The sequence below is a fragment of the Trichomycterus rosablanca genome, chromosome 10, assembly GCF_030014385.1.
Source record: "Trichomycterus rosablanca isolate fTriRos1 chromosome 10, fTriRos1.hap1, whole genome shotgun sequence".
Classification (NCBI taxonomy): Eukaryota; Metazoa; Chordata; class Actinopteri; order Siluriformes; family Trichomycteridae; genus Trichomycterus; species Trichomycterus rosablanca.
In genome coordinates this window covers 33210759-33236036 of record NC_085997.1, presented here as the reverse complement: position 1 = coordinate 33236036, position 25278 = coordinate 33210759, and the positions used below count along the sequence as shown (strand labels likewise).

Genomic DNA, 25278 nt, shown 5'->3' with positions numbered 1-25278 from the left:
AGAGCATCATATTAGGCAGGTGGTCTCAATGTTTTGGCTGATCAAAGTAAAAATGTATCATTTTTGTGCATATTAAATATGAATATATTTTGTTATAAGCACAACTAATCAGAACTAAAACCAGTATATGATTTAAAATACACCAAGAAATAGAATATTGTGATACATTTAAACATCCTGCATAAGCATTTAAGTTTATTTACTCTAAATTCTGTTAATATATTTATATAAAGCTTACTTAAGTTTAAAATTTAAAGAGCTTATGTTATTACTATTGTTGATTAAATAATACATTTTATGCCCGAACAAAATTGTGAGACATGGCTGTTTCCCTTGTGTAATAATTTAAATAATCACAGTATAATCAAGTTTAAGTTCATATGAAAGTTACTCCAGAAGAAGCTCTGCCCTTCCCCAAAGCCTTAGTGTTTGTCCAAGTCTGATTCATGGTTTAGCGGTCCACATTCATCCTGCGCAGCTTCTCGGGCAGGTTGTCCTCGGGACGCCCTCCTCCCAGCGGCAACTGGTGGAGGTTTGTCCCTGGCACTGGAGTGGGCATAGGATGCAGTCTGTGATGCTCCAGCTCTCCAGCTGCCAGAATGTGGGACTCCGAGTCCAGCTTCAGAGTCTTCATCTGGTGGTCAGACTCCTCCAGGCCAGCCAAGGAGGCGAGACGTTCAGGGTTACTTGTGCTGGAGTTTTTTTCAGTGCTCTGTGTGGTTTTCACAACCTCCTTGCCATTCCTTGAGCTCATGCGCTGGAGCTTGCTGGGAAGCCGTGAGCCTGTTCCATCAGTGTGAGGACCACCATCCAGGGAGAGGATGCGCTCCCGGCGGTTGCGTGAGTCTCCCAGAGTCGGGGTGAGAGGAGGAGCAGGGGATGGGAGGCAAGATGACTCTTCTTGCTCCTTCACACTGTAGGGAGGTGTCGGTACTTCGAAGGTATTGTGGAACTGCGAGTAGTCGACCCGAAAGAAGCCCTCCTCAAGAGACATGACAGGAAGGAAGCGATGCCCCCACAAGACCTCGTCCTCTGTGTACGAGGTCCGGGCCTGACATGTCATACCTTGGGAGGAAGAGATAAAATAGATACACTGAGTGAAGGAGAGAAATGTTTAGGGAGGTAATCAATTTCTTCTTTTTCTTCTGACTGCAGCTACATTCATCACAACATTCACTAAACACAAAATGACTCAATATTTATCATTTCGAGCCGGATCAATTCTGGTTGGCGAACAGTCTTAGTATGATGCAAACCTGTGGTTTCTACGATCCCTTCCAGGATGACGACTATCTCAAACTGTTCGCTCATGAGCGAGCGCTTGGAGAGGTCGAAGAACGGGCTCTTGGGATTTATCTCATGGCAGATGGTAAGAGGAGAGACGAGAAAGAGCTGGTCGGCGCCCGTCCCGAACCCCACGTCCAGCTCCCTTTGGTCCAGAGGCAGAAACTCGCCCTCAGGGGTCTGACGGGACTGCAGAGAAAGACATGAAGATAGAAACATGTTATTAAAAACTGCTGTTTAGTGTTTGCCCACAGTGATTAGATGATCACCAGTTTTATTTTTGATTAAGGTCTAATTTACAATTCTAATCTTCTGTTAAATTTGCTTCCAATGTAGATGGCTGCGAACACATATCAAACTGAATGTAATAATACATTAACTCCAAATATAAAAGTTTAAATAATGAAATCAACTGAAAAGGTGGTAAACAAAATCAAATTAACTATTTTTTTATTTTATTACATTTTTAGATTAGATTTATTAGATTTTTTTGTCATGTTTTACTCACTTTGGTTACATTCATGACAGGACAGGTAATTACTGGTTACACACTCACTGTGCTGGAGCCTATCTCAGCTTTTCAGCCAATCCATCACAGGGCAGACACACATACACACACACATACACACACACCCATTCACCTATAGGGAAATTCAGTGCCTCCAGTTAACCTGACTGCATGTTTATGGACTGTAGGAGAAAACCGGAGCTCCAGGAGGAAACCCACACAGACATGCAAACTCCACACAGAAAGGACCCGGATCTTGCTGAGTGCTACCCACCGAGCCACTGTGCTGCCCATGTCAAAAACAGTCATGGCTAATTTTGTATCTCCAATTCACCTCACTTGCATGTCTTTGTACTGTGGAAGGAAACCGAACCTCCTAGAGAAACCCATACAGACACGGGGAGAACATGCCAACTCCACATAGAAAGGACCCGGACAACCCCACCTGGGGATCGAACCCAGGACCTTCTTGCTGGTCAAGAAAGAAAATCAAAACTGTCACCTTATGCTAGGAGGTCTCTTATTAATTAGTTTTAATATGCTATGAACCAGAAGCTCCCGAAATATTATTGACACTATCCACAGTCAAGCAAGCTTTGCTGGTTTTGTTTTCCACCCATTTTCTGCCCCGATTTTTTCAGTGCTTTTCACACCCACTTTCATTTTGGTTCATTACCTTTGATTGTGTTTAAATGTCTTGCATTATGTTGCCATGTTTGTCATGTATTTAAGCCTCTTTGTGTTTGCAGACCAGTGTGGTGTATCAGCCATCATCCAGAGCCTGTGCGAAGTGTTTCTTTAATCCGATTATTCAGTTTATGACCATAGCTGGAGTTTTGTTTTGTCCTTGTTGTTGTTTGCTAATCGTGTGACTATTCTTTTTCTGACCTTGACCTCAGTTTCTCTGTACGTTTGTATATTCTGTTAATATTTATTTATTTATTAGGATTTTAACGTCATGTTTTACACACTTTGGTTACATTCATGACAGGAATGGTAGTTACTGGTTACACAAGATTCATCAGTTCACAAGGTTATATCAAACACAGTCATGGACAATTTTGTATCTCCTATTCACCTCACTTGCATGTCTTTGGACTGTGGGAGGAAACTGGAGTTCCTGAAGGAAACCCACACAGACATGGGGAGAACATGCAAACTCCACATAGAAATGACCCGGACCGCTCCACCTGGGGATCGAACCCAGGACCTTCTTGCTGTGAGGTGACAGTGCTACCCACTAAGCCACTGTGCCGCCCTATTCTGTTAAAACACAGATCTGCACTCGCATCCTTACTCCTCCATGAGTTGTTACACTTACTACAAATTTAACATTCAAAGGTACCCTGATTTAGCCACTCAGGTGGCACAGCGGTAAAAACACACGCTAAAACACCAGAGCTGGGATCTCGAATACATCATAGCAAGTCTCAGCTCTGCCTGCCGGCTAGGCTGAGCAGCCACATGAACAATGATTGGCCTGTTGTTCAGATAGGGGTGGGATATTAAAAGCCGGATAGGGGGACTCTCATAACTAATGCAAGTACGACCGCTGGCTGATTGATGGCGCCTGCACAGAGACGGGTAAAGAGTGCTGTCAGGGTGTGTCTCTCCATACACAGTGCTGACCCGCATTGCACTCGTCAAAAAGTGTGGTGACAAAATGCATACGGCTGCTGCCCACGTGTCGGAGGGGGCATGGGTTAGCTTTGTTCTCCTCAATCAGAACGGGGATCGGCATTGGTGGAGAGGAACCATGAAGCAATCAGGCAATTGGACGTGCTAAAAGGGAGATACCCTGATTTAATAAATGTTGATACAGAGATTATCAGATTTAAGGCTGGCGTAGAACGTCACTCCCAGTTTGTGTTGAAAATGTTTCAGACACTAAAACCACACTTATTATTTTACTTATGTAAGTGAAAATGTACTGGACGCATTATTCACGGCATTAGTCAGCAGGACACAACGTACAGCCCACATACAGTATCAGGCTCAGCAGATCCAGACTGTGCAACACCACGCAGGTAAACATTAATGGTTTATTGTAGGTGTATAAGTGGATTTCTTTGTTTGGAGTGATGGTTACATTATGTACTGCTTGTCGTTGCATCTTGAGTTGTGCAGATGAACATAAGGGGCCGGCGGGAGAGCGGGACTGAGCGGGCTGGCCGTGCTCGCCTCTCCAGATGGCGAACAGACTGAGCGGCACTCGTGCTGGTGTACCCAGAGCAAGGGGTGAGACTTTTCACGGGATAGACACAGCGCCCACACGTCATCCTCTCGGTGCTGTCAGAAACATGCTTCCAACTCACCCAGTTAGAAATACTCACCCACATACACTCACCCAGTTAGAAATACTCACCCAGGTACAAATACTCACCCAGGTACAAATACTCACCCAGATAAGATACAAATACTCACCCAGATACAAACACTCACCCAGATACAAATAATCGCCCAGATACAAACACTTACCCAGATACAAATAATCGCCCAGATACAAATAATCGCCCCGATACAAATACTCACCCAGACACAAATACTCACCCAGATACAAATAATCGCCCAGATACAAACACTCACCCAGATACAAATAATCGCCCAGATACAAATACTCACCCAGACACAAATACTCACCCAGATACAAATAATCGCCCAGATACAAACACTCACCCAGATACAAATAATCGCCCAAATACAAATAATCGCCCAGATACTAACACTCACCCAGATACAAATAATCGCCCAGATACAAATAATCGCCCAGATACAAATAATCGCCCAGATACAAATACTCACCCAGATACAAATAATCGCCCAGATACAAATAATCACCCAGATACAAACACTCACCCAGATACACTCACCCAGATACAAACACTCACCCAGATACACTCACCCAGATACACTCACCCAGATAGAAATAATCGCCCAGATACAAATAATCGCCCAGATACAAACACTTACCCAGATACAAATAATCGCCCAGATACAAATAATCGCCCCGATACAAATACTCACCCAGACACAAATACTCACCCAGATACAAATAATCGCCCAGATACAAACACTCACCCAGATACAAATAATCGCCCAGATACAAATACTCACCCAGACACAAATACTCACCCAGATACAAATAATCGCCCAGATACAAACACTCACCCAGATACAAATAATCGCCCAGATACAAATAATCGCCCAGATACTAACACTCACCCAGATACAAATAATCGCCCAGATACAAATAATCGCCCAGATACAAATAATCGCCCAGATACAAATACTCACCCAGATACAAATAATCGCCCAGATACAAATAATCACCCAGATACAAACACTCACCCAGATACACTCACCCAGATACAAACACTCACCCAGATACACTCACCCAGATACACTCACCCAGATAGAAATAATCGCCCAGATACAAATAATCACCCAGATACAAACTCTCACCCAGATACAACTACTCACCCAGATACAAATAATCACCCAGATACAACTACTCACCCAGATACAAATAATCACCCAGATACAAACACTCACCCAGATACAACTACTCACCCAGATACAAACACTCACCCAGATACAACTACTCACCCAGATACAAATAATCACCCACAAATGCATGTAGATGAGCATACTCGCACATATACACACACTGCAGCTGAGGAAAAAAACCTGTGCATAATGGAACACCTACGGTGCAACATGAGGATGTCGTCCGTCATCATGTTAAAAATGATAAACGACGTGTCGTACGTAATTATTGCTGCCACAGTAATTGCACCCCTGTTGTTGTGTGCCTGCAAATCGAAGTGAACCATGTGAGTTTGATGTGCGTTTCTCTACATACTTTTTTAGCCTGCTTTCACCCTGTTCTTCAATGGTCAGGACCCCCACAGAACCACTACAGAGCAGGTATTATTTAGGTGGTGGATCATTCTCAGCACTGCAGTGACACTGACTTGATGGTGGTGTGTTAGTGTGTGTTGTGCTGGTATGAGTGGATCAGACACAGCAGCGCTGCTGGAGATTAAAAATACTGTGTCCACTCACTGTCCCACTCTATTAGATGCTCCTACCTAGTTGGTCCACCTTGTAGATGTAAAGTCAGAGATGATCGCTCATCTATTGCTGCTGTTTGAGTTGGTCATCTTCTAGACCTTCATCAGTGGTCACAGGGCGCTGCCCACGGGGCGCTGTTGGCTGGATATTTTTGGTTGGTGAACTATTTTCAGTCCAGCAGTGACAGTGAGGTGTTTAAAAACTCCAGCAGCGCTGCTGTGTCTTATCCACTCATACCAGCACAACACACTAACACACCACCTCCATGTCAGTGTCACTGCAGTGCAGAGAATGATCCACCACCCAAATAATACCTGCTCTGTGGTGGTCCTGTGGGGGTCCTGACCATTGAAGAACAGCATGAAAGGGGGCTAACAAAGCATGTAGAGAAACAGATGGACTACAGTCAGTAGTTGTAGAACTACAAAGTGGAGCTGATAAAATGGACAGTGAGTTTAGAAGGTGGTTTTAATGTTATGGCTGATCAGTGTATAATAAGATACATATAATACACATCATCCAGAAGTACAGAATGTTGCCAAAAATATGTGGACGCACCCTTTAATAACAGGTAAAAAAAGAGGCACTCGGATGTGCAGTGGTAAAGCACGCTAGCCCACCAGTATCGACATCTCAAGCTTGCACGGTCAAAGCCAGGCACCTACATGGATAACAATTGGCTTGTCCAAGGATCCCTCATGACTGCTGCAGTTATGACCTCTGCTGGGTGATTGATGGTGCCTGTACAGAGACGGGTGATAATGGGGATCAGTGCGTGACTCTCTATGCATAATGCAGATCTTCGTATGATCCCACCTTATGCAGGTGAAAAGAAGTGGTTGGCTAACGCACACATGTCGGAGGGTCCGTGTGTTAGTCACAGCTCTCCTTGGTCAGAAGTGGAGGTCTGCAGCAGTAGAGGTGGAAATACAAATCAGGTAATTAGATACAGCTAAATAGGGAGGGGGGAGGGGGCATTAAAAAGAATAGGCTTTTTTTTCGCCTATTATTTTTAATGCCCCCCTCCCACAATTTTCCTTCCAATTTATATAAAATAATTATATAAAAGAATGTTTTGCTTTTTAACTTTGTTAAATATTGGGTAAAGGCCTCATTTCTGTCCCAGCCTGACTGTGCCTATGTTCACAAAGTCGGATCCATACAGGCAGTTTTGTTGTAGAGATGCTGATGTACTGGCATGAGGTCCCAATATGCCTTGTGGAGTCTCAGGCAATATTTTAATGATGCCAGTGTTACAGGATGTACAGTGTATCACAAAAGTGAGTACACCCCTCACATTTCTGCAGATATTTAAGTATATCTTTTCATGGGACAACACTGACAAAATGACACTTTGACACAATGAAAAGTAGTCTGTGTGCAGCTTATATAACAGTGTAAATTTATTCTTCCCTCAAAATAACTCAATATACAGCCGTTAATGTCTAAACCACCGGCAACAAAAGTGAGTACACCCCTTAGTGAAAGTTCTTGAAGTGTCAATATTTTGTGTGGCCATCATTATTTCCCAGAACTGCCTTAACTCTCCTGGGCATGGAGTTTACCAGAGCTTCACAGGTTGCCACTGGAATGCTTTTCCACTCCTCCATGACGACATCACGGAGCTGGCGGATATTCGAGACTTTGCGCTCCTCCACCTTCCGCTTGAGGATGCCCCAAAGATGTTCTATTGGGTTTAGGTCTGGAGACATGCTTGGCCAGTCCATCACCTTTACCCTCAGCCTCTTCAATAAAGCAGTGGTCGTCTTAGAGGTGTGTTTGGGGTCATTATCATGCTGGAACACTGCCCTGCGACCCAGTTTCCGGAGGGAGGGGATCATGCTCTGCTTCAGTATTTCACAGTACATATTGGAGTTCATGTGTCCCTCAATGAAATGTAACTCCCCAACACCTGCTGCACTCATGCAGCCCCAGACCATGGCATTCCCACCACCATGCTTGACTGTAGGCATGACACACTTATCTTTGTACTCCTCACCTGATTGCCGCCACACATGCTTGAGACCATCTGAACCAAACAAATGAATCTTGGTCTCATCAGACCATAGGACATGGTTCCAGTAATCCATGTCCTTTGTTGACATGTCTTCAGCAAACTGTTTGCGGGCTTTCTTGTGTAGAGACTTCAGAAGAGGCTTCCTTCTGGGGTGACAGCCATGAAGACCAATTTGATGTAGTGTGCGGCGTATGGTCTGAGCACTGACAGGCTGACCCCCCACCTTTTCAATCTCTGCAGCAATGCTGACAGCACTCCTGCGCCCATCTTTTAAAGACAGCAGTTGGATGTGACGCTGAGCACGTGCACTCAGCTTCTTTGGACGACCAACACGAGGTCTGTTCTGAGTGGACCCTGCTCTTTTAAAACGCTGGATGATCTTGGCCACTGTGCTGCAGCCCAGTTTCAGGGTGTTGGCAATCTTCTTGTAGCCTTGGCCATCTTCATGTAGCGCAACAATTCGTCTTTTAGGATCCTCAGAGAGTTCTTTGCCATGAGGTGCCATGTTGGAACTTTCAGTGACCAGTATGAGAGAGTGTGAGAGCTGTACTACTAAATTGAACACACCTGCTCCCTATGCACACCTGAGACCTAGTAACACTAACAAATCACATGACATTTTGGAGGGAAAATGACAAGCAGTGCTCAATTTGGACATTTAGGGGTGTAGTCTCTTAGGGGTGTACTCACTTTTGTTGCCGGTGGTTTAGACATTAATGGCTGTATATTGAGTTATTTTGAGGGAAGAATAAATTTACACTGTTATATAAGCTGCACACAGACTACTTTTCATTGTGTCAAAGTGTCATTTTGTCAGTGTTGTCCCATGAAAAGATATACTTAAATATCTGCAGAAATGTGAGGGGTGTACTCACTTTTGTGATACACTGTATTTCACTCCTTGCCCCAGTCCCAGAGGCGGTATTACAACCCTGTCATTTTGACGTTAAAGTGTTTATCACAGCGTCTTCTTTACACACAAAAGTACACAAACAAGCACCAGCGTAGAATTTAATGTTTAATACTTTACACTAATTGTTAAAAAGTGCACTTTAAAAATATAAGTAACGGGGAAGACACTGCCTAATAGCTTTAGAAAGTGACCCACAGTGACTGTGACATGGTTCTCCTGGACTCCTGATGTCTTTTTCTCTCTCTGAGTTATCCTGACCTAATCACAGCACTGGAGCTCCATTGTCTAGGCCTGGTGCAGGAGTTCCTGAGAGTCATTCTCTGCATGTGTGTTTGTGAGAGACTGTAAAGCACACTGCACAAAGAATGGATATCATGTCTAGTACTGGCTGGACCCTGGTGTGGAGACCATGCCAGGTCTGAACAAAAGGTCAACAGCTAAAGCAACAGCTAAAGGCTGCTTGTGGGCTCTGGTTTATTTTTTGTGTACTGACATTTGTTTTCCAAAGGCTGAACTTTGGTGGAGTTGGCAGAATCCGCAAGTAAATCCCAGTGAGGTTCTATTTATAGCCTGTACAGATTTACACATTGGAAATTAGAAAGGTCAAGGTTTGCCTTGACAAGTAGTCCAGCTAAAAAGTACTTGGTTTAGAATGTGAAACTATTCCTGCAGTAAAATACATGACCTGTCCACTAGGGGTCTCTGTTTTTCAATTCCCCGATTGCGTCATTCTTTCTCTCCACCAGTGCCGATCCCCGCTCTGATTGAGGAGAACGAAGCTTACCCACGCCCCCTCCGACACGTGGGCAGCATACCGTATGCATCTTGTCACCTACACTTTGACAAGTGCAGTGCAGATCAGCACTGTGTATGGAGAGACACACCCTGACAGCACTCTTTTCCCACCACCAATCAGCCAGCAGAGGTCGTAATTGCATTAGTTATGAGAGAGACCCTATCCGGCTTTTAATATCCCGCCCCTATCTGAACAACAAGCCAATCGTTGTTCATGTGGCTGCTCAGCCCAGCCGGCAGGCAGAGCTGAGACTCATTACGATGTATTTGAGATCCAAGCTCTGGTTCCAGCGTGTGTTTTTACCGCTGCTCCACCTAAGCGGCCCACTAGGGGTCTCTGTTGACAGGATTCTTGCTAGCTATTATCTCTATATTACAAGCAGGTGTGCAGCAAACCACAAATCTTTACATTTACTGCCAATCTGTTCATACCCAGTAAGTCTTGCTGGTATGCTTTGTTTGTGTAAACCAGAAAAGTGCCGATTTGCTGTTAAAAATCACATTAATGGCACACAGGTGGGGATATTACGCTAGCACACCAGCACTGGGATTCTGCTAGTTTAAATCTCAGCTCTGCTACTGGTCGGCTGGGCGTCCCCTAGCAAACAAAATTGGCCAATAGTCTGCTGGGTGGGAAAAGACCGAACTAAAAAATGCTGTGAAAGGACCCTGGTTAGTAGCCCCAGGTGCTTGTATGAAAGTGGAGGAACAGGAACAGTGGAGATCAGTATGTCACTCTTCATGAGCGAGAATGGCCTCACACACAAATCCACCAAACTACAGGAGAATAAGAATTCCTGCCATGTCGGAGAAAGCATGTGTCAGGCAAAAATACCCTCCTTGGAGACTATCGGAGACTATGCTAACATTGGGAAAAAATGCATAAATCTATCTATCCATTTCCGCAGCTGCTCCCGTTAGGGGTCGCCGCAGGATTGCGATCCGCATTATTAATTTGGCACAGTTTTACGCCGGATGCCCTTCCTGACACAACACTCCCTATTTATGCGGGTTTGGGACTAGCACTACAATGCACTGGTTTATGCATCCTAGCGGTTGGTACCTATAGGACAATTCAGTGTCTCCAATTAGCCTGGCTGCATGTTTTTGGACTGTGGGAGGAAACCGGAGCACCTGGAGGAAACCCACACAGACATGGTAAGAACATGCAAACTCCGCACAGGAAGGACCCAGACCGCCCCACCTGGAGATCAAACCCAGGACCTTCTTGCTGTGAGGCGAAAATAAAATAGCAAAAAAAAGAAAATCACATTCATTTTATGGAAATTGCTGCAGTCAAATCAGCATAACAATAAATGTTAGATTATTCTGGAATTTCCTGCATTAATAACCTAAATGTGCTGATAATAAAGCTCAGATTCAAAAGGAAGCAATTCACAAAGCCGCTGCTGTTGGACCTTGAAAACTTAAATAACAAGTTCCAAGCGTGAGGCAAAAAAGTAAAGGATGCCGACAGATTTAAAGAGCTAGACAGACTTAATAGACGACACACACCAGATGGACTGTGGCAGCAGGTGAAGGATGTCATGCTGAAATCTGCTAAGAATAAAGTACAAAAGAACCGCAGCAAATGCAGGAACTGGATTTCCAGTGACACCGTTGAGTGAATAAGACAGAAGCGTGACGCAAAACCGAAGTCCCTGATGAATACAGAAAACTACAGAAGAGATAAACAAACTGAGTTTGATTCATCGTGCAGTGAGCTGGAGGAAGATCTGTATAGAAGCTCACCAAACTATTCCAGCCTCAAACTACAGCCAGAAAGGACAAAACTGAGAAGAAACTTGACGAACCAAAGAAACAATGTAAAAAATGGAAAGTCTACTGTGAAGCATTGTACAGCGGTGAAGAAAACATACAGATTGATGTTCAGGAAAAGGAACCACCACCGCTGAAGAAAGCGACCAAGGGTCTGTCTGAAAACCTAGCAAGCTGCCTGCCTACCTTGGCAACTGCCTCAGTAGAAAGGATTCTAGACATTGAACTTTAAATTATTAAATCGTTTAAATTATTTAAACGCACTACTAATGTTCAGACAGCGATTATGTCACTGCAGTTTTAGCTTACTAAGCTAACACAGTTAGCCTCAGGCCATTTAAATCAATGGGCTAAGGCAGCACAACCCACTAGCATGCAAGCTAACATCTCCCCCCATGTACCAAAAACTGTCCCCAACGAGCACGAATTTACAAATAAACACTTGTGCACCTTTATACACATTAAAAATCAATGAGAACTTATTTACATTAAAAACTCAGCTTGTTGCTCCACATTTGTCCACCATACTTGTAATTTTTGTGAGAAAAGTTGGACGCTCCCTCATTATTCAGTCAGAACATCATTCACAATAAGGCATCTAGCTAGGCAGCATTTTAGAGCACCTAAGAATTGAGACAGGCTTCCTCTCAGGAGTGTGTAGGACAATGTAAAATGCCGTCTATGTAGAAAGAGCTAACATAACAGTTGAACTTCTCAGGTTTAGTGGAAAGATGACTCTGAACAAGCCTGCAGGAGGAATGTCTGGGAGACTGAGATCTGTCCAGTGGAAAAAAACACTAACAGTCTTCATTTTACTGCCTGAGAAAGGTGACTTGCTCCAGTGCAGCTTTTACAGGACCACTGGACTTGTCTTACATGCCAGCAAGATCCTGTTGTGATGCAAACTAAGCTTGAAGACGAGACTGCTCAAAAGCAGGCTGGATTTAGGCCAAGAAGAGGCAAGCAGGATCAGATCCCAAACTACTGGATCAACATGGAGAAAGTAAGAGACAGGAACCAGGTACTATATTAGTGTTTCTAATTTCACAAAGGTATTCGACATGGTACAGCATGACCAATTATGGATAACCATGCATAAGATGGATTTCTCCTCACACCTGGTCCAGCTACTGAGGATTCTGTTTAGCCAACAACATACTTCTGTCAGGACTGCCAATCACATATCTGTCTACTTAAACTAGAGTAAGGTAATGTTCGCTATGCAAGCACTTCTGTAAGTCGCTAAATGCAGAAAATATAAATGTAAAAGATGTCTAAAAAAAAAATTTAACATCTCACCAAGTCTGATTAACATCTTCAGAGAGCAAGATGACAGGATCTACAAGGATTTGCCAGAGGATTTAGGTTTGGTGGAAAGACCATTAGCATTCTCAGGTATGCAGAAGAACACCAGAAGATCAACCCAAGAAATCGGCGATGAATTAACATGCTGATAAATGCAGCAAAAACCAAAGTGCTGATGAACATTAAAGACGTCCTGGAGATTATGGTGGAAGGTAGAAAATTGGAACATTTACATTACATTTACAGTTTCAGCATACGCCTTTATCCAAAGCGACTTACAGTATACAGTCTGAGCAGTTGAGGGTTAAGGGCCTTGCTCAAGTACCCAACAGCAGCAACCTGGCAGTGGTGGGGCTTGAACCAGCGACCTTCTGGTTACTAGTCCAGTACCTTAACCACTAGGCTACGGCTAGGCTACGGCTACTGCTAGGCTATGGCTTGGAACAAGTGGACTCCTTTTTATATTTGGGAAAAAGAGTATGAAATGCTACAGAATGTTCTGTTAAAGCAATGGGCATGCCGGTGATGGTCAAATTGACAAGAATATGAAGAAACAAATCAGTTAGTACCATCACCAAGCTACAACTGATGAAGGCCTCAATTTGGCAAGTAGCAACATATGGACGTGAAACTGCTGAAAATCTCAGAGGATGAGGATGAGCACTAAGCAAGTTTAGAAGATGGCCAGAATGCAAACTGAGATACTGAACCACATTAAGCGCTAGATTTGCTGGCTCGGGAGCAACTCGGCTTTCGCTCGGTGATCGAAACTCGGCTCTCAATCGCTATGTGGGAACTACCCAACAACTCGATCCGAGCGGCTTGCCGAGCACTCGCCGACCGAAGAGAGATATCTAGCTTGCTAGATATCTGGATATGAGTTGGCCGACTGGCAATGAGTGCGGTGTCGAACAGCCAATGAGAACGCAAGATATGGGGTAAGAGGAAATGCCTGGGAGGAATTGTAAAAAGGTGGGACAGGGGCGTAATATAGTTTATATCAGAATACATTGACACACAAGTTTTACAGACTCAGACTCAGCTTTATTGTCATTCAACCACGTACATGATAGAACGAAATACAGTTACCAGGCCTCGGTGTGTGTGTAACATGAATAAAATAAGAATAGACTTAGATAAGTATAAAAATAGAATAAACTAAGAAACTAAAAAAGTAAAAAGTATTTACATTTGAAAGTATTGCACAAAAAATGCAGCAGCTTGCAAATGCAAAAAGTATAGCAGCAAAACTAAGCAGCAACAAATCACGAGATGGTTAAAGTGACAGTGTGCCAGTTGTGTTCAGTATGGCAGTGTGTGTAGTGTTTATAAATGGTTGATAAGGTGTTTAATATATATGTAGGTTGTTAGGATGTATAATGTTTATATAAGGTGCATAGACAGTATATGGGGAGTGGAACAGTTCAGCAGTCTGACTGCATCCGGATAGAAGCTGTTTTTTAGTCTAGATGTTTTTACCTGGATGCAGCGCAGCCTCCTTCCAGAGGGAATTACAGCATTTCTGACCTTAATGTTCTCTACAAAACATAACACCAGCGCTGCATTACAAAAATATTTAATAACCTCCAACTCACTGTATCAATTCCTGCTGGCCACGTAGCCCAATCTACTCAGCACACAAACTTTGATCGCTCGCTACTTGTTGACGTGCATTTTTGGACGTGGCACCACTAAACCCCTCGTCACTTCTCACGTTTGTTTTCGTGACAAAACGTAGTTTGTGAGACCAGAGAAGCTCATCTGCGATTCCAGTTGGTGATAGATGGTGTAGTGTGAAATCCCCTATCGCCGATCAGACGTGTAGTGTGAAATACACACTGACTTGAAAGACTCCCGATTACAAGAGATCCAGTCGTGTAGTGTGAACTGTACAGCGACCTGACGACTTGGAAAGTCGTGTAGTGTGAACTTGGCATTAGGGAGCCAGTAAAAGTGTGACAGTGAAATATATATTCATTTAAATGTTTAGGTGCTGCTGTTTCTTTTTCCCTTTAGAGACATGGCAGGAATGAGCTTTTATAGTTTCAGGCTTTAATTATTGACCAAATAATAAATGTAATGAACAGAATTCTTTGTACTTTGTAGATCGCATTAAAAAGAGACGTTTACAGCTGTCAGCATGGCTTTAAAGGTTTAAGGTTTTGAGATTTTATTCCTTCTGGAAACTTTTTATTTAACTTTTCCTTTTTCTATTGATCATTTGCTAAAGCTCTTATTAGAATGAGACATTTTACATCACTAGCCAAGTGTATGAGTACTTTTTAAACTTGCACTCTGCTGTTTAATTAAAATTTCAATTTAAACCTTAATAATTCTAATGTACTGATAAAATTTTCTATGTAACAGTTACAAACCACATTTTTTAAACAGTTACAATATAAGAGTAAAAGATTATAGAATATTTTTTTTATCTATTTATTTAAGCATTTTCTCCCATTTTTCTTCCAAAATCATAGTCACTTTGTCTTCCGCTGCTGGGGGATCCCTGATTGCAGTCGAGGTGGGTATATTGCCGCTCACGCCTCCTCCGACCTGCGTGCAGCCCTTACCGGAACCCTTTTTCACCCATGCACTCTGCACAGGCACCTCTCTATCTGCCAATCAGGGTCCTAACACAGCGTTTGAAGACCCCACTCACATAGTCCGGTCATCCCACCCTAGCAGAAGTGTCTGCTGCAGGCACTGCCAATTAGTAGTTCTACAATTACTGACTGTAGTACATCTGTTTCTCTGCATGCTTTTTTAACCTGCTTTCACCCTGTTCTTCAATGGTCAGGACCACCACAGAGCAGGTATTATTTGGTTGGTGGATCATTCTCAGCACTGCAGTGACACTGACATGGTGGTGTGTTAGTGTGTGTTGTGCTGGTATGAGTGGATCAGACACAGCAGCGCTGCTGGAGTTTTTAAACACCTCACTGTCACTGCTGGACTGAGAATAGTCCACCAACCAAAAATATCCAGCCAACAGCACCCTGTGGGCAGCGTCCTGTGACCACTGATGAAGGTCTAGGAAATGACCAACTCAAACAGCAGCAATAGATGAGCGATCGTCTCTGACTTTACATCTACAAGGTGGACCAGCTAGGTATGAGTGACTAATAGAGTGGACAGTGAGTGGACACAGTGTTTAAAAACTCCAGCAACGCTGCTGTGTCTGATCCACTCATACCAGCACAACACACACTAACACACCACCACCATGTCACTGTCACTGCAGTGCTGAGAATGATCAACCACCTAAATAATTCCTGCTCTGTAGTGATCCTGGGAGAGTCCTGACTATTGAAGAACAGCATTAAAGGGAGCTAACAAAGCATGCAGAGAAACAGATGGACTACAGTCTGTAAATGTAGAACTACAAAGTGCTTCTATATGGTAAGTGGAGCTGATAAAATGGACAGTGAGTGTAAAAACAAGGAGGTGGTTTTAATGTTATGGCTGATCGGTGTATATATATGCATACAAATAAAGGTGTTGTATTCTATGTTATAATGTGAAATGATTTTAATCCAGAGTAATCGTAGTCTTTGTATAGGGTTAGACTGGAAATGTGAGTTGAAAACATGTGACCTTTATGCTAATGTATGAATGTAGCCACATTGGCTTACTTTTAAAAAATGTTATCACTTAATACAGTCCAGTGCTGCATCAAGAAATGCAACCTGAAACTCTCTTATCTAAAGCGAAAGCCAGACATCAATTCCGTGCAGAAAAGGTGCCGAGTTCTGGGACCAAGCTCATATCAGATGAATCAAAAGACAGTAAAAACGTGTGCTGTGGTCAGATGAGTCCACGTTTGATGTAGTAAACACACCTCTGTTCCAAATTGCTGGCATCAAATTCTATATTTACCACATGCAATAATCAGTGTAAACACTGGAATTATTTCCTTCTACTTTTAAAAATCACAGATTGTGGATAAATCAATTAAATTAATCCATGCATTATGCCTTTGTCTCTTTTATTACCGTTCAAGGTTAAAACACATACTAACCCCTGGAACAGGGTTGAAGGGGAGGGTGTAAATCTTTGTAAGAAGTGCTTACTCTGCACTACATGCTGCTGCATTGAGATGCTGCTGCTGCTGTGGATGCTCAGGCCTTTAATCTGTGGTTCTGTGGTAGATTCCAGCACATACAGAGAAACAAATGCACGAGGGAATGAAGGTCCAGAAATCAGACGTCCATCAATCCGATCTCTCTGTGATGCACCTGCTCACATCTACTACTGTCAGCAAGAAGCCAACGCCAGCCGTCAATCACTCTCTGTTCCTCTGAGACCCCAGACCGAACCTTCCCCTGTGCAACTGTTATAACATTATTCACATCATCTGTCAGTGCTTTTATTTTAATTTTCCTCTTTTTTAGTGTAATCCCACTTCATCTGGATTTGGAAGCGAGCAAGATTCAGACTGGGTAGAATATTTTGAACATGTACTGGCTGAGTGTTGATGCTTTAAAAATGTACAGTATTATTGTTAAGGTAGTAGAAATGTAACGATGCACCACTAGACAGTTAAAAATCAATTCACCATGTGTAACGATTCAAATCGGTTTACATGTATAATGAATCAATATTCACTTTAAACAGCAGAGGGCACCGGCGCCTCGCCTGGTTGACATCACTACAGGGTTGCCAGGTTTGGAATTTTCCAGCCAAATTTATTCATGTGAGGATACTTTCTTTATTTGTATTATTCATTTATTTATTTATTGTGGGATTTATTTTAAAATTTCATTTCATGTGCAGCATTGTTTTGCATAGTTTGTACCTACCTCAGAAATAAAAGAACATTCATTATTTAGATAAATAAAAGATTTAGCACAAATACAATATTTTATTTTATTTTTTTAAAGAGAAATAATAAAAGGAAACTTTGTCATAATTTGTCTTTAATTTCATTTTGTTTAGAAAGTCATATCGTGAACCCAGTATCGTGAATCACATCGCATCATGGGTAGAGTGTATCGTTACATCCCTATAAGATAGCCTCCTTTACAGTTTTATACATTATTGTCTCAGAATTCAAAATATATGAATGTTTGTACATGGGATCTTTGAACAATTTTCGCACTTTCACTTTCCTGTACACAAAGTGAGGTCTATAAAGATGTGGTCTGATGAGTTTGGTGTGGAGGAACTCCACTGGTCTTCACAGAGCCTTGACCTCAACACTATTTCTGATAAACAGGAACTTTGTAAACCAGGCTTTCTCACCCAATGTGACTGTCTGACCTTTTGTATGGTGTTTTGACTGAATGGGTACAAATTAAACTTGAGATTAACTCACAATGTCTTGAAACTGATTTCCAATAAAGTCTTGGTCAAGTTTCTACATACCTACATATTTTTGGTCATTCAGTGAATAAGAAAATATTGCAGCTTGAATATTTTTGACATTCTGACATCAGCTAACTGTAATAAAGTTTATGCAGCATCTCTTTCTCATATAAAAATGATCTGAATGCATGGCAGAAGAAATGCTGCAGGCGGCGGCCATAAATCAAACACAGTTATTCTAACGACAGTAAATAATACATTCACTTCTACTTCAGTCTATTAATTACCATGTCACATAACCCACCCCCTCCAAATAATAAAAATAAAAGAACGGCTTGTTTTTATGTTTTAGTCCTTGTTGGTGAGTGAGTGACCTTGAGATGCGATTCCACAGAGGACTGGGTGCAGTTCTAGATCTTTCCCTCACCGCTATTCATTCACTTCCTCAGGCAACATTTCAAAGGTATAATGATCCGTTCCCCTGTCTTTAAAGCAAGGCCTCTAGCGCTTTCTGACAGCTTGCCAAGAACAGAAGAAAATCGGTTATGTCGCAGAGATGTATGGACTCCACTGCAGTGCTTCATGGGGGAAATTGAGGCTTACAATGTAAGTGATTTATGTATATGTGAGCACTTTATCTTTGTTTTAAGGGCTAATGCAGGCACTCAGAATATGAACGACTTCCTAATTTCTCTTTTCCCCTACCTAACTTCCTCGAATTAGTGTAATCTAACTCAACTGGAATAAGCGATCCGTGTAGGCCAGAAAAAGCTTTTTTATCGTTAAAGCTTAATAAGGTGAACATTAACCTGTTCTGCCCTTCAGCTCATCTCTTCCTCCTTCTGTCCTGGCAATTGGAGTACCCATAAAATGTTCTAATCCCACATGGCTGATTAGAAGGAGCACGAAGATGCACACTTGTTTATAAACTAGGGAAGTTGTAGCTCAGTGAGTAAGACATTGAACTAGAACTCGGAAGGTTGTCGATTCAAGCCCCACCACCACCAAGTTTACATTTACATTTTCAGCATTTAGCGGATGCTTTAATCCAAAGTGACTTACAGTACTGTGATAGCAATTGAGGGTTAAGGGCCTTGCGCAAGGGCCCAACAGTGGCAAACTGGCAGTGGTGGAGCTTGAACCAGCAACCTTTTGATTACTATCAGAATCAGATTTATTGGCCAAGTATGTGGATACACACAAGGAATTTGGTTCCAGCTGATGGTATCTCTCTAGCATAAATACAGTATACAAGCGATGTATACATTAAACATTAAACACAAAAATATACAAACTATAAGATTATATACAGGCAATATATGGAAAATGTATGAATGTGTGCATGTATGAATGTACAGTATTCAAGTCAAGTCAACTTTATTTATATAGCGCTTTTTACAATAGACATTGTCTCAAAGCAACTTTACAAAATTCAGTGACCAATGTACACCGATCAGGCATAACATTAAAACCACCTCCTTGTTTTTACACTCACTGTCCATTTTATCAGCTCCACTTACCATATAGAAGCACTTTGTAGTTCTACAATTACTGATTGTAGTCCGGCAGTTTCTCTACATACTTTTTTAGCCTGCTTTCATCCTGTTTTTCAATGGTCAGGACCCCCACAGGACCACTACAGAGTAGGTATTATTTGGGTGGTGGGTCATTTTCAGCACTGCAGTGACACTGACATGGTGGTGGTGTGTTAGTGTGTGTTGTGCTGGTATTGGTGGATCAGACACAGCAGCGCTGCTGGAGTTTTTAAACACCTCACTGTCACTGTCACACCACCACCATGTCAGTGTCACTGCAGTGCTGAGAATGATCCACCACCCAAATAACACCTGCTCTGTGGTGGTCATGTGGGGGTCCTGACCATTAAAGAACAGGGTGAAAGGGGGCTAACAAAGCATGCAGAGAAACAGATGGACTACAGTCAGTAATTGTAGAACTACAAAGTGCTTCTATATGGTAAGTGGAGCTGATAAAATGGACAGTGAGTGTAGAAACAAGGAGGTGGTTTTAATGTTATGGTTGATCAGTGTATGTGGATACACACAAGGAATTTGGTTCTGGCTGATGGTATCTCTCTAGTATAAATACAGTATACAAGCCATGTACAAGTTGCAGACAATGCACAAGAACATTAAACATTATACTAGTCCAGTACCTTAACCACAGGGCTACAACTTTGCTGACCCAAAGTTGCCACTGTTGGGCCCCTAAGAAAGGCCCTTAACCCTCAATTGCTCGAGTTGTACTCAGTCGCTTTGGATAAAAGCATCCGCTAAATGCTCCAAATGTAAATGTAAATATACTGGGTGATTAATTGCTACCACATACTACCTCAGTTTAGTAAAGGTTAAGAAGAGTGAACAAATGACAGATTTAGTTTTTATTGCATTTTTGCATATTATAAATGTTAAGATCTTCACTCATACGAGTGTAAAGTGCTCAGCAGTTTCTTTAGTGTTAATTTTTTTATTTTCTTGTAACTAACTAAAAAATCCTTCACATTTATAATAAGGTGAAAGAGTATTTACATATTCTCTGTTTATTTCAAACACAATAATACTGTAGTAGATTTTTGCATATTCACTTATTTATCTGCTTTAACTGCTTTATTCAGGGTCATGGTGGGTCTGGCTACACGCAAAAATACTGGAAATACTGACCGCAGGGCACCAATCCACCAATCCATCACAGGACAACAACATGCATCTGTTTACTCACTAACCCGTACCTACGGGCTGTTTTGAGCTGCCAGTCCAACTGCGTGTTTTGGGAGGCGGGAGGGAAACTGAGTAGCCGGTGGAAAGAACATGCCATAAACACAGTTTCCCAAGAACATTAAGCTGTGCCGAACTCACAATACCTGCAGCATCCTCGGAAAACTGATTTTCTAGCAAACGCAGCTGGTATAATGGTGTGGAGGATAGAGTAAAACATTTAAATCTTACCTAGATGTTATTATTATTATTATAATTCATTCATTCATTGTCTGTTGTACCACTGCTTTATCCTGGTAAGGGTTGCGATGTGTCTGATTCACTAAGCGAAAGGCAGAAAACACCCTGGACAGGTCTCTGCTAGCTCATTTAAATATACATGATTTAACACAAAAAAGGTCATTTGTTACAGTTATACCCAGCTTAACAGATCAAACCCTTTAGTGTCGAATTTAAAAACTGAAAAATGAATTTAAAACGGTAAATTTTATACTTTTATATTTTTTTCTGTCTTAATAATAATAATAATAATAATACCTTTATTTGTCATATATACAAAATTCTTTCTTTACATATCCAGCTTGTCTCTTTCTAGAAGCTGGGGTCAGAGCGCAGGATCAGCCATTGTACAGCACTCCAGGAGCAGACCTTAAGGGCCTTGCTCAAGGGCCCAACAGTGGCTGCATGGCAAAACTTGGATTCAAACTCTCAACCTTTCAATGATAGCCAAAAGCTCTACACACTGTAGGCTACCACTGTCCCACTGTTAATGATGCCCTGGAAACTAATACTATGCCAGCTAGAGCCTGACTGACATAAAAGCCAAAATCAGGGTTTCACACATCTGTCATCATAGACAGTCGACAGTTTTCCTTAATGACACAGAGGTCATGCACCAGAAGATGGTGCTGGACCCACCGCGACCAGGATGAAGCAGTTATTAAAGATAAATATAGTTTATAGTATATGGTTTTTTGTCTCTTATTACAGATGATTTTTATCTATTCATTTTATGATACTAAAAATCTTGTAATCACGTAATTGGAAAGTTGAGTCTAAAGTATAGTCCTACTGCAGAATTATTTCATTTCCAGTTTAAAACAGGGTATTACTGTGGATTTCTTTTATCTTCCAACTTCCCATAAATGTCTATAAGGTGAACAATCTGCTTTCCCCTAGGTGTGACTGAGTGAATGGCGTGTGTGTAATGCCTTGCGATGGAGTAGCTTCCTGCCCAGGGTGAATGTCTGATGGAGTTTTTAAACACCTCACTGTCACTGCTGGACTGAGTATAGTCCACCAACCAAAAATATCCAACCACCAGCGCCCTTTGGGCAGCGTCCTGTAAACACTGATGAAGGTCTAGAAGATGACCAACTCAAACAGCAGCAACAGATGAGCGATCGTCTCTGACTTTACATCTACAAGGTGGACCAACTAGGTAGGAGTGTCTAACAGAGTGGACAATGGGTGGACATGGTATTCACAAAACTCCAGCAGCCCTGCTGTGTCTGATCCACTCCTACCAGACAAACACTCACTAACACACCACCACCATGTCAGTGTCACTGCAGTGCTAAGAATGATTCACCACCTAAATAATACCTGCTCTGTGTTGGTTCTGTGGGGGTCCTGACCATTGAAGAACAGGGTGAAAGCAGGCTAAAAGAGTACGTAGAGAAACAGATGGACTACAGTCAGTAATTGTAGAACTACAAAGTGCTTCTATATGGTAAGTGGAGCTGATAAAATGGACAGTGAGTGTAGAAACAAGGAGGTGGTTTTAATGTTATGGCTGATCAGTGTATATATACCACTTTTTTCATTAGTCATTAAATGAATTGCTCAATCTACTGGTGATTACCCAGTTAAGGCTCATATCAATGTTTAATCAACCAGTGTTGTTGGTTGTCAGACTATTTATGCTCTTAAAAGTGGTATTAGAAAAGTTTAATACCAGCGAGCAGACTGTAGTGCTACTTATGTGCACTCATCCCTAAAAACAACTTCTGTTGTGTTTGAATTGATTTTCTTTAGAGAACAAAAATACATTTATTCTAGTTCTATTTATTATTTATTTATTAGGATTTTAATGTCATGTTTTAGACAACTTGGCTACATTGTCACACAAGATTCATCAGTTTACAAGTTTAACGTCAAACACAATCATGAACAATTCACCTCTCTTGCACATCTTTGGACTATGGGAGGAAACCGGAGCTCCTGGAGAAAACCTAAACAGACACGGGGAGAACATGCAAACTCCACACAGAAAGGACCCGGATCGCTCCAGCACAGCTTCTTACTGTGAGGCGACAGCACTGCCACCAGTGCCGCCCTATTCTAGTTCTCATGCTGGAGGTAAGTTTGATATTTTTATTAATTGAATCATTTGATAACCTATCAGTGGGTAATTCTGTACACTTTTAGGTAAGGACTGGGTAACATGCGCACACCCTATTGAATACTCGTCTTTACAGTAAGAAGGTGCTGGGTTTGATTCCCAGGTGGAGCGTATGAGTCCTTTTTTGTGTGGAGTTTGCATGTTCTCCCCGTGTTTGTGTGGGTTTTTTTCTGGGAGCTCCGGTTTCCTCCTACAGTCCAAAGACTAATTAAGCAGTCAAACTAAAATTGCTCTAAATGTGTGTGTGTGTGTGTGTGTGTGTGTGTGTGTGTGTGTGTGTGTGTGTGTGTCGTGTCATGAACTGGCGACCTTTCCGGGGTGTTTCCTACCATTCGCCCAACGAACTGGACCCCCCGCGACTTTGGGTAGGATAAAGCGAATGAATAAAAGAACACTCGTCCTACCTTGATGAGTTTGCACCTGATCTGCGCGGACACCATGTGGCTGTTCCTCAGGTTCCCCACTCGGAACATGAGGCAGAGCTTCCCGTCCCGCTGAGAGATCACCGCGTCCTGGCTGAACATGAGCGTCTCTGCGCGCTTCTTCGGCTGGGACATCTTGATGAACATGCAGCCGATCAGGAAAGCGTCCACGATGGAGCCGAGCAGCGACTGGAAGAGGAACAGGATGATGCCCTCGGGACACTTCTCCGTGATGTAGCGGTACCCATAGCCGATGGTGGCCTCGGTCTCGATGAAGAAGAGGAACGCGGACGGAAAGTTGTACACGTTGGCGACGCACGGGGTATAATCGGGGTCGTGGCCGCGGCCCAGGTCTCCACGCGCGTACGCGATCAGCCACCACATGAATGCCATGACCAGCCACGCCACGGTGTAGGTGAGCAGAAAGATGAGAAGGTTCCAGCGCCACTTCAGGTCCACCAGTGTGGTAAAGATATCGGACAGGTACCGGCTCGTCTCGCCTCCCAGGTTCCCGTGCTGGACGTTACAGCGTCCGTTCTTCTCCACGAAGCGCTGCCGTTTGCGCTTAGCCGGTGCTGGGAAGGGCAAAGCTCGGGTTGTGTTCACCACCTGGTATTCTTCACCGAATTTCCGTCTGATGGCTGACATGCTGCGTTTGGAGATGAAGCCGTGCCTGAATGGCCTGAAGAAGTGTTGTCCAAGTTTCTGAGTGGCTAATTACGCATGGAGTGGACTTTCTGACCATGCGCTTTTGGTATTACATTTCAAAAACAGATCCATAGATGAACACGTTTCTCATCATCTGCCCCTCAGGCATAACTTTACCCCTATCAGATCCTCCTTTTAATCCCGTTTCCCATTTTTCTTCTTATTACTGAACCAATTCTTTATTTTTCCACTTTTATTTACCACACACAGAAACCAAGCTGTCTCGGTAGTCTATAAAGGATCAGTGTCTTGTATCTTGTCACGGTGTGTCCGGAGCGTTCTCTGTTTCGCTCTGCGCAGTCGGACTGGCTGCAGTGAATGCGCTTTGCTGCTATAGTACTCCACTCTCCGCAATACTCCACGCTTACTGCACACACTGCTACAGCGGACCCACTGCTGGCTTGACGTTTACGCATAGCTTGAACACGGCTCAGGGATTGGATGGCATCCGAAAACGGGGCGTGTCCTGCGAAATCAACATCGATGGATGACTTTACTGTAAAGCAACCATGGCTGGATTACTGACCGGGCCAGTGGGGCCAGCGCCCAGGGGCCCTTGAGGTCAGGGGGCCCCGGGGGGGGGGGGCCCTGGCCCAAAACATTTTGCGATGCCTATCAACATTTATGATACAATATATTTTTATTTCCGAGGGCCCTCCATTTTAAGGATCCTCTGACTATTAGGGACTTTGACCCCAGGACCTCTTGGGGGCCCTAGCCATGCTTTTGGGGCCCATAGCCATGCTTTTGGGGGCCCTAGCCATGCTTTTGGGGGCCCTAGCCATGCTTTTGGGCCCTAGCCATGCTTTTGGGCCCCTTATGAAAATGGATGAGGCGTTGTGGCACTGCTCTGACTTCGACTTCTGGCTATTAGGGGTCCTAGGAAAGAGGGGGGCATATTTTTAGAGGGCCCTGGTTATGAGAGCCCCTACCAGGGGGCCCTAGAGAAGAGCAGGGCATACCATTAGAGGGCCCTTGATCACGAGGGCCCCTGCTATGGGGCCCTTGACTTCCATAGAAGTCGTTTACCATG

The 25278-nt window shown here is 43.0% G+C and overlaps 2 protein-coding genes across 2 annotated transcripts in view; both read right to left on the bottom strand.

Moving 5' to 3' along the window:
• Positions 1-25278, bottom strand: part of hectd2 (HECT domain containing 2) — a 385857-nt gene that overhangs the window by 124915 nt on the left and 235664 nt on the right. The gene's annotated exons all lie outside the window — the stretch shown is intronic.
• kcnj19b (potassium inwardly rectifying channel subfamily J member 19b) lies at positions 397-24221 on the bottom strand. The gene is made up of 3 exons (XM_063003848.1): positions 23520-24221; positions 1257-1473; positions 397-1065 (listed from the first exon to the last, which is right to left on the bottom strand). Exons 1-3 carry the CDS (start codon positions 24183-24185, stop codon positions 452-454), a joined length of 1497 nt encoding a protein of 498 aa, XP_062859918.1. The 5' UTR covers positions 24186-24221; the 3' UTR covers positions 397-451.